This window comes from Chiloscyllium plagiosum, chromosome 16, assembly GCF_004010195.1.
Source record: "Chiloscyllium plagiosum isolate BGI_BamShark_2017 chromosome 16, ASM401019v2, whole genome shotgun sequence".
In the NCBI taxonomy this organism is placed as follows: Eukaryota; Metazoa; Chordata; class Chondrichthyes; order Orectolobiformes; family Hemiscylliidae; genus Chiloscyllium; species Chiloscyllium plagiosum.
The window spans coordinates 13,460,871-13,471,754 of NC_057725.1; the positions used below are offsets into that span (position 1 = coordinate 13,460,871).

At 39.2% G+C, this 10,884-nt stretch overlaps 1 protein-coding gene across 5 annotated transcripts in view; it reads right to left on the minus strand.

Annotated features, from left to right (window-relative positions):
* Positions 1 to 10,884, minus strand: part of ckap5 (cytoskeleton associated protein 5) — a 119,592-nt gene that overhangs the window by 47,022 nt on the left and 61,686 nt on the right. For all 5 annotated transcript variants that reach the window (XM_043705461.1, XM_043705462.1, XM_043705460.1 and 2 more), the window contains exons 22-27: positions 10,457 to 10,631; positions 8,927 to 9,040; positions 6,390 to 6,518; positions 6,120 to 6,314; positions 4,448 to 4,568; positions 3,886 to 3,989 (exon numbers count right to left, since the gene is read on the minus strand). In XM_043705461.1, the coding sequence (XP_043561396.1) occupies positions 3,886 to 3,989; positions 4,448 to 4,568; positions 6,120 to 6,314; positions 6,390 to 6,518; positions 8,927 to 9,040; positions 10,457 to 10,631 (838 nt within the window). The remainder of the gene's footprint in view (positions 1 to 3,885; positions 3,990 to 4,447; positions 4,569 to 6,119; positions 6,315 to 6,389; positions 6,519 to 8,926; positions 9,041 to 10,456; positions 10,632 to 10,884) is intronic.

Sequence of the window (10,884 nt, forward strand, 5' to 3'; positions counted from 1 at the left end):
ACGTGAAGGACGGAAATAAGACTGGTGCTTAGATTTTTAAGTGGGACAAAAAAGTGGTGTTCCCTAACAGTGGTTAAAAGGAAAAAATTGAATATTCAAGTACCACATCAGGGAACAAGTGCACAGTAATACAAGTTGAAAATACAAAATTTGTCACAACATACCAATTTATCATATAGATAACGGACAAGTTTGTCCTTATCCAAGACAGAATAATGAAGCCAGATTCACAATCATCAAATGTTGGGGAACATGGTGCAGAGTTCGAGATGTAAGGGCATGATTACTGAGTCTTCATTTACTGAAATTCAACTTCCAACTACAGCTTTGGAGGAAAACGTTTCCGCTCCCCTATCACTCCACTCACCAGCAGCAGGTAGGATTTGGAAGTGGATTCAGGCTCAGTAATTCAAATCATGTGAACATATACAAGGATCACTGCCACATTACATGGAAAAAGCTGAAGTTTGATCTTGAAACCAAGTGGGATGAAGAACTGGAAAATGTAACAGCAGGAAAATTTAACTATTTAAAACCTCAGACTTCAGTTGTAACAGAATAATAGTGGAAATTAGATAAGTTACAGGAAAGAAACAGATACCAGTTCACTGGATGTCAGCTTTAAGGTAGAGGAAAGGAGCTGCTGAAGCAGCACAAAGACAATCATATAATGCAAGAATAGAAATAAGCCATTCAGCCCATCAAGTCTGCTCCACCATTCAATGAGATCATTGCTGATCTGATAATTCTCAAATCCAATTCCTACCTTTTCCTCAACCGTGATTCTAAATCTATCCACGTCAGTCTTGAATATACTTAGCAACCGAGCCTTGACAACCACCTGCAGTAAAGAACTCCACAGATTCACTATGCTCAGAAGAAATTCCTCCTCACTGTCTGAGCTGTGTGACTCCTTATTCTGAAACTATGCCCTTTGCTCCTAGATTCTCCCACAAGAGAAATGATCTTTCCCCAGTTGTTTAATACCTGAAAAATGCTATATAATTTCAACAAGGTTACCTCTCATTATCGTATTCCTATGAGTCCAGGTCCCAATCCACTTAACGTCTCCTTCTAAGACAATCCCTTCATACCTGGTATTCACCAAGTGAAACTTCTCCGCACTGTTTTAATGCTGGTGTATCTATATTTCGATAAGGACCCCAAAACTGTTCAGTTATCGGATTGTGCCTTGCACAGATTTAGCAAAACCTCTCTAATTTGGTACTCAAAACATTTTCTCTAATACCTGAAGAGATGCTAGCTTTGTGCATTCATGGACAAGCACTTTCAAATACCTACGCCCCCTGGCTTCCAGGTGTTTTCCTCCAATTTAAATAACATTCAACTACTCTATGCTTCCTGCAAAAGTGCAAAACGCACCTTTTCCCACATTATATTCCACCTACCAAGCATTTACCATTTGTTTAACCTGTCTATGGATAAAATTGCCATTGTCCAGGAGGACCTCAGGGCTTGTTTCTCTTTAGAGATGCAACGGGCTGAGAATTTAACCTGAGGGTTACTATGATCGAGAAAGAAGGATCTTCCTGGTAACCTCAGCTGGTGCAGGAATTGAGCTATTGGTGTCATTAGATCACAAGCCAGCTATCCAGCCTAACTGAGCTAACCTGTCTACATCCCTCTAAAGATCGCAAATCATCCTCACCACTTGTCTATTTTTGTGCAAAGCTGATTGTATCCAAAGTTGGTTCCATCCAAGACATTAACATATTATAACTGTGGCACACTAGTTACTGGCTTCCACCATGACAAAATCCCCAATACCAATTCAGTCTTTATTAATCAGATAATCCTCTACCATGCTAATATAGTGGTGTCATCTTATTAAGTAGCCTAACGCATGAACCTCTGAAAATCCAAGTATATTACCTTTACTGCTTACCTTTTATCTGCCCTGTTTGCTATCTCCTAAGTTTGTCAGGCAGGATTTCCTTTGTGACTTCCCCCATGCTGACTTGGTTTAATCACATTATGTTTTTTCAACTGTTCTGTAACATCCTTTAGTTTTCCCCAAAACAGGCATTAATTATCTGTATTTTGTCTCCTTCCCTTTTTAAGTAAAAAGATACAACATTAGCAGTTTTCCAATCTTCTGGGACTTCTTCAGAATCAAAGGATTCCTACAAGATTACCAATGCATTCTCTATATGGCTATCTCTCAAATATCCTGGGATGCATCCTCTCAGGTCAAGGGAGAATTAAATCGGTCTTTAGCTCATTAGTTTTCCTCTCATGACAGTTATAATATTTATTTCTTCTCCTTTCTTTTACCCTTGAATATTTAGCAATCTTAGAATGCTATTAGCATCTTTTACAGAGAAAACTGATGGAAAGCTTTTATTCAACTCCTCTGCCATTTCTAGCTCCTCAGCCCCATTCTCTAAGGGGCCTATATTCACTTGGGCTTTTTTCTTTTGTTGTTTTAAATTTAAAGCAACTCTTGCTGACCATTGATGTTACTTGACATTTAAGCTTCAAAGTCTAGATTAGAGTGGTGCTGGAAAAGCACAGCAGGTCAGGCAGCATCCGAGGAGTAAGAAAATCAACCTTCTTGAAGGGCTTTTGCCCAAAATGTCGATTTTCCTGCTCCTTGGATGCTGCCTGACCTGTGCTTTTCCAGCACCACTAATCTAGACTCTGGTTTCCAGTATCTGCAGTCCTCACTTTTGCCTACTTAAGCTTCAAAGTTCTACCCCTACCGCTATTTTATTTACTCCTCTGCTTTGTTTTTAAAACTTGCCGAATTCTCTTTCTTACTACTATCATCTTTGCCACACAATGGAAAAAAAGACACACAATTTGATGTTATCCTTAAATTTCCCTGGTTAACCATGGTTGACTCATCCATTCCTCGAATCCTGCTTCCTAACTGAAATGTCAAATCCATGAACTATTTTCTTAAATATCTGCCATCACTCCTTAACCATCCTTGCCATTAAGCTTTCTCAGTCCTACCAGCCAGCTCTGCTCTTATTCATTTGTAAATACCTTTACATACCATCATATTCAAAACAGCCTGAAACCTAGTTAGATCCACAACATTGTTCTGAGAAACTCTCTCAAATACCCTGAATTATTCCTCATGGCTTTCTCTGCTAATCTAATTAAGATTAAAGTCACATGATGATTAAAACACTGCCTTTGTTTCACAGCCTCTTAATCTTCCAATTTATTATGTCTCTTATAGCTATTGTTAGAAAGTCTACGAGTATCATCTTCCCTTTTTATTCCAATTCAAGATAATTTCTCACTACTGTCTCATCATACAAACAATGCTACTGCAACACCTTTTCCTTCCTGTCTATCCTTTCGATAGTCACGTATACAGCTCAACAGAAACAAAGAAAGAGTAGGAAAACATGGTTATTTTAGATTTATTCAAAATTGAATAAAGTTGCAGATGCCATTTTAGTTTGATTACTTCAGAGATTTGTTTTAACAGGCAGTGAATTACCTAGAATCATCCAGGAACAGAAGAATGGAAGATCCTAGCGCTGGATATGTAACTATAAGGAACCTTTCTCCCATCACCCAAAATGAATTTGTAGTGTCCATGCTGTAGTCACTTCCTTACTCATTTCCATTTTCAAATCACATTGTTAATGCTTTTAATTAAACTTTAACAGCCTTGCATGGAATTAAAATCAAGTGCCTTGGTCAAAAAATCCAGTCAAACTACAATAAGATGCTTCCCATAGTGGAAGAAGCAACTCACCAACCCTCTGGAACAGGGAGAATGAGATGGGGCAGGGAGAAGGTAGCTCAAGAGAAGAGCAGTGACTAGAGGAAGAGGGGTCAAAGGAAAGTCAACTGGATACCATTGAATTAAAAACAAAATGAGTTTATAAACACGATACTTACCTTAACTTTGGCAGTAGGTCCACTTTTACTTTTTTTAGGATCATTTTTAAGTGGAACAGCATCTGTATCATCATTCATGGTGGCACTATGTGCACGCATGGAGACTGGTTAAGCAAAGTTGATAGACATGTATAAGTGGGTATCAATAATTTCACACTTGAATATAACAGCAAATGGAAAACAGTAGATAAACTGAAAAGTAGTTTTGTAAAACCAATGCTAATCTGTTCAGATATGGGAAGAATAAGGCAGCGATTCAAAAGACTAAACTTAAAATATTTCAAAAACAGCAAAGCACGCATTGATGAAAATACACAGGTGTATTAAGCATAAATGAGAAATAGTAAGGAAAGATCTGGAGAAGCAGAAACAAAATCTTTTAAATGATGAAAGCACACATCTACCAGAGAAGGTAATAAGTATGAAACATCAAGAAAACTTTAGATGGCATTGGATAAAAAGTTGAAAAACAGAATTCATTAAAATTTAAAGATCAAATTAATTTTTGCTGTGCTAAAATCTTCACTAAATTTGGGACTAAATACAGAGTGAAGTGTCATACCTGAACTTGATGGCCGGACTGCACTGGATTTTGAAGAGGTTTTAGATGGTGCTGCCGGTTTGGCTGGCACAACAGCTTGGGCCTTCTCAAGAGCTACTACCACTTGGTCTTTTGAGGTGGGCTTAGGTAGAAAGCAATAAAAAGAATCATGTTCAGTTATACTAATTCCACAAACTCAATATTATACCTGAAACATTCCAGTTGATTTAAGTTCGTTGAGTCGCTAACCAAGAACCAAACTTAGGTTACTTTTTGGACACCAAGTAAATTAAGGTATCATTTGTCAAATGTGGGATGTAGGAAAAATAGTGTTACTTCTGCAATTCTAATTACTTATACAAAGTAAATGAACTCACACCAGTGTGTAATTGTTTTAGCCCAGAGCTGAGTCAACAAGAATGGAAACCATGTGGAGGAAATACATAATTGTTTTTGTATTAGCTAAAATTGTATGCAAGAATGAAACGTGACTGCAAAACAATGGTAGATATTACAGGCGAATAGATAAGATGCTGTGAGGGGACGAAGTTAAGCTAGATACGCCTGTACAAAAATAGTAGGTATAAACATCTGTTTCCCACTTTTACAGAAACACAGGAACAAACCCCAATTAAAAGAGTCATAAGGATCATTATGGTAGGGGAAAGTACAGATGGAGGGAGTAGATAATGGTGAAGAAAGAATATGCCTCACAATGACCTACAGTGGGATGAGGTCAAACGGCCTTGAGGCCAGAAATAAGCATTTTGTCACAGACAAGGCCGGATAAGGCAAGAGATAAACAGGAGTAATGGGTGCCGATCTTGGGGAAGTGGAAGATGTAAACAGGGGAGGAGCAATGAAAAAAAAAGAAACCAAATTATATAAATATTGTGTATTAATTGAATTTGGGGTGTGTACGTCCCTTGCCTTGTAGACACTGGACATCACACCCTCTTGCAAGAGTAAAATAAAGGACACTACTGATTCAGATTGTGTCTCGGACTGCAATTATTGAAGTGTGTAAGCTTTGTTTCTCTCATCAAATAATGAAGTGATAAAAATCAGAAATAATGCAAGTCGTGGTGACAATAAGGGTATACTCAAAGTCCTGGGTGAGCTCAGATGTGCGTGGGAGCAAGAATCAGGGTCACTCAGGAACAGAAACAGATTCCCTACAGTGTGGAAACAGGCTCTTCAGCCCTACATGTCCATACTGACCTTCCAAACAGCAAACCACCCAGACCCATTCTCCCCCCCCCCCCCCCTATATTTACCCCATGACTAATGCACCTAACCTACACATCCCTGGACACAATGGGCAGTTTAGCATGGCCAATTCACCTAACCTGCACATCTTTGGACTGTGGGAGGAAACACAGACACGGGGAGAAGGTGCAAACTCCACACAGAGAGCGGCCCAAGGTTGGATTTGAACCTGGGTCCCTGGTGCTGTGAGGCAGCAGTCCTAGCCACTGAGCCACAGTGCCACCCCGGTGGCCTTGAATACTTCAAGGATAGAGGTAGAAGAGTCAAATACCTAAAACCTTACCTTATTGATAACAGAAAACACATGACCACCCAATTCTGTGGGGGAAATTTGATTGTGTATAGATATCAACTTGCTTCCACTTTATGAAACAAAATCCAACATAAAAATAACCACAATTCAAATTTTAAATTGAAAAAGTACCTTTAACTTGCCAGCAGCCTTGACCATTTTTTCATAGCCAAGATGCATCATGAACATGGGCAACGCATCTTGTGCCTTTTTTCGGACATCTCCATTTCGATCTTCCAAGCAAGAATAGAGATGAGGCAAACAAAGAATGAGGTCAGAGGGCGCAGATCGTAACGTTGGTAGTTTATCTGCCAGCCAACCTAATAACTAAGCAGTAAACAACACATAAGCATTTCGTCTGATAAACATTTAACTGAAGATAATGAATCAGCTTAGACTTGCCTCCTGCCTGAGGTAAGGATTTTCCTTCTTCAATTCCTCTGAAAGGTCTTCACCATCGAGCCATTCTTTCATACCGGTTTTCTCAACCCAAGAATTCAAAGTTGTAAGAGCTGCTGCTCGAACATTACCCTAGGTGGAAAATATAACCTTTCAAGTTATGACAAATTTGCAAATTAGAATTAGCTATCACATTAGTCTTTCTAGGAAACAGCTGCTGATCCAATTACCCCAGTATTATTTTTGCATTTTATACTAACCCTCTTTAGACTAGATTAGATTACTTACAGGATGAAAACAGGCCCATAATAGGCCCAACAGGTCCACACTGACCCTCCGAAGAGTAACTCACCCAGATCCTTGCCCCGACCCTACACTTACCCCTGACTAATGCACCTAACGCCATGGGACAATTTAGCATTGCCAATTCACCTGACGTGCACATCTTTGTATTGTGGGAAGAAAAAGGAGCAACCAGAGGAAACCCACGCAGACATGGGGAGAATATGCAAACTCCACACAAACACCTAAGGCGAGAATCAATCCAGATATCCTGGTGCTGTTTGGCAGCCATGCTAACCACTGAGCCGCCCAGAGTAGGCAACACGCTCAATCAATAAGGTGGCCTGTAACATCAAAAGGAAATTAAATTCTGAGCATACTTAGTAAAAATTGAAATACATGAAAGTGATGAAGAGATGTAGGGGGATAGGATAGGAGGGTGGGATACTCTCCGAAGGGTCAGAGTGGACTCAAATGGGCCGAATGGCCTGCTTCCAGACTGGATATAAATACACTGCTCAAATCAAAAATCAGGATTAGGTCTGGAGGCAAAAGAGAGTCACCTTACTTCTTACAGATGAGTATTGATTCAACGAATTTAAATTCAACCCTAATAGTGAGAAAATTTAAATATTTCAGTTACAATGAAGTGGAAATTCTCAAAAACCATAAGATTGTATGGTTTTGTGTTTTAAGACTGTCCCTTTTTGTAGGGCTCTGGGTATCATTACCCAAATAGTTCCCTGCAATGCTGCCATACCTTTTCATTTTATAAACTTACATCTCCCCATTCCAGACGTCACATCACCACCAGTTCCCCAATCCATTTAGTTTAAAGCTGTCTCAGTTTTCAGTATTATATTCACCAGGACACTGGTTCCAGCATAGTTCAAGTGATGCCACACCACTACCTCAGTACTGGTGCCTTGCCCAAATATTGACATCTCTGGGCCATGTATTTAATGCCTTCATTTACTTATCCTATGCCAGTTTGCCATGGCTAGAGAGTGATTCCATGACTACCTGGCAAGTTCTGTTTTTAAAATTTAATTTCTGCTGAAATAGTTTGAAAGTTGAAATTTCTAGTCCCATGAAGGTTGATGGTATCAATTTCTTTAATCTAGCAGTTTAATTTCTTTCAACTAAAATAAGATAAATTATACTAAACATGTATAAATAACTTGGTAACTGAATTTATAAGTACTGGAGAGAGTACAATAAGATATATAATTTGTATTTCTGTTATTGTCATCAGTTCACAGGATGAGATAGAAAATACATTATGTCTACTCTAACTCTTGGGAGTCAGGAGAAGTACAGACCATCAATTCCAAGAGTCACCAAGAAATCAGAGAACAAAGAATGTGAAAATCTACAACTCACTGCAACGGATAGCTGCAGGTAAACAACTGAGTTGCTTTTCGGAAGAGGTTAGATACTCAACAAATAGAGAAAGAATACAAGAAACTAACATGCTCAGGTAGGTGCAAATCAACTTGCATTGACTAGCTGCATCAAATGGCATTTCACTGTAAATATGCAAATTATACACCATGCCTCTGAGACATGATCTCATCCCTCATCCTTTTTATGGTCTCTGGCATTGTTAAACACACACACATTGCACATCAATCCCACCACCAGCTAACCTAAACAATATCTTGCCTACTGTTGAGGGACCCAGTTCAATTGTTTCTACTTTCATTACCAGATGATTTATGCTGTTATAGTTAAAAGTTGAATGCAGCAAAAGGAGCACAAGGTCAAATGGACTGGTTAAGCCAAAAAGCCTGTTTCTGTGCTGTATACCCTAATCACACAGAATCCCTACTATCTGGAAAGAGGCATTTGGCCCATTGAGTCTACACTGACCATCCAAAGAACATCCCATCCAAACTCAGGCCCCCTTCCTATCCCAGTAACCCTGCATTTACCATAGCTGATTCAACTAGCCAGCACATCCCTGGATAATGTGGACAATTTAGCATGCGCCAATCAACCCAACCTGCACGCCTATGAATTGTGGAAGGAAACCCAAGCACCATGCAGCCTCGAAGAGAATATGTAAAGTCCACACAGCCAGTCACCAAAGGCTGCCATTGAATTCCAGTCTCAGGCGCTGTAAGATAGCAGCACTGCAGCCTATTCACCTACCCCTCTCCCTCCAAGTTTAATTCAAAATTCAATTGTAATTTCTTTAGAATGCTTCCGCCATTTTAAGTAGAACAGTCACAACTGCATTTAACTGAACATCTTACCTTACTATCACCAAGCACGGTGATAATTGGCATACCTAGCGTTTTCACATGTTGCCTAATATTAGGTCCCATAGCTGTTGCCATTTGCTGTAGGGTCACAAGTGTTTGCTGAACCTGGAGAAGAAAAAAAAAGATTCAGATCTTCCATAGGAAAGATGCGGAGACTTTGGAGAGAGTGCAAATAAAGTTTACCAGGATGCTGCCTGGACTGGAGGGCTTGCTTTACGAAGGAGAGGTTGACTAAGTTCGGACTTTTCTCTCTGGAGAGGAGGAGGAAAAGAGGTGACCTGATCGAGGTGCACAAGGTAATGAAGGGCATGGATAGAGTCGATGGCCAGAGACTTTTCCCCAGGGCAGGACTGACTGCCACAAGGGGTCATAGTTTTAAAAGGTGTTAGGAGGAAATATAGAGGAGACGTCAGAGGTAGGTTCTTTACGCAGAGAGTTGTGAATGCATGGAATGCATTGCCAGCAGTGGTGGAGGAGCAGAGTCATTAGGGACATTTAAGCGACTACTGGACATGCACATGGTCAGCAGTGAATTGAGGGGCAGGTAGGTTAGGTTATCATATTTTACATTAGGAATAATCCTTGGCACAACATTGTGGGCCGAAGGGCCTGTTCTGTGCTGTACTTTTCAATGTTCAAGCTGTAGATAAGATGGTCATTCATTCTGAATCAGCTGTAATAACAATAAAAACAAAAACCTGGAGATTTAAAATAGACAAGCTAATGATCACAAAATATCTAAACCTCAAACTTGCAATGCAGGTCAGTTTCATCCAGAGTGGAATATGCTGGCTTAAATCTAGCCACACTGTCAAAAATTCAATATTACATGTTAAGTTGTACATCACAGTAACATCACTGGAGAAATACAGAGGTTACAGGTAGTTCTCACAACCAGGAAAGCAATGGTACATGAATTGTTAACACTTACTTTTCCCCTGGATATCACAAGGGCTGCATAGCATTCTTGGAAGAAATTTCAAAGTTTTAATTTTAAAAAAAAACTGCCGATAATTGAAATGAAGGAAGGAAAGGGTTCTGATTATTTGATGGAAAAAAATACCCAATTGATTGGAAAGTCATATCTCAACGGGGAAATTTAATGCAAAAATCAGTTATCCAATCATTATTTCAAGCAGGTATGACGTCCATTCTCAAAATGGTATCACATTCAATATCCAAGCTGCCAATAACTGATCATTTTTACAAGTTTCCAATTCAGTGTTTGCAACTTGTAACGGAATTAATGTGTAGCAAGAGTGAGGAATTAATTTGTTGCTGTAATTTGTAACATAACTGTTAATTAAGCTTCCCCATACCCTCTAATTAGAGTTTCGCAGCTGCATTATGAAGTCAAGACATGGCACATAGAAAGACTGTAGAGGAATAGATTTCTCAATATTTAAGCAAGACCCCAAATAGGTGACCAACTCTCAGCTCCAGAGATACCAAAAGTTTAAAAACTCAAACCACAACGAACAGTAAGCAATCAAATACATCCATCTTAGACAATGGACTTACCAGAATTTTATTTGAGTCATTTAGCCGGCCTTTCAGTACTCCAGGAAGTTCACCAATATTTGGCTGAATAAGTTTTGCCTCATTCAATATTGTATTTAATTCATCCAAACCTTCCTTCCTGATCTTCCAGTTTTTATCACCCAGCTTTTCTAAAAGCTCTGAAGTAATCTTGTCACTATAAATTGAAAAATAGTTCAATTTTAATGTCTCAAACTCTTCTTTCATTACCTGTACCTATAAAGAAAATTGATGGTTCACCCCAAGCATTTAACACAAGCAGGTTCATAAAATATAAAACAGACACTTGACTTAAGACCATACGGCCCAGATTCCACTCCACCATTCAATCATGGCTGATGGGCATTTCAACTCCACTTACCCGCATTCTCCCTATAGCCCTTAATTCCTTGTGACATCAAGAATTTATC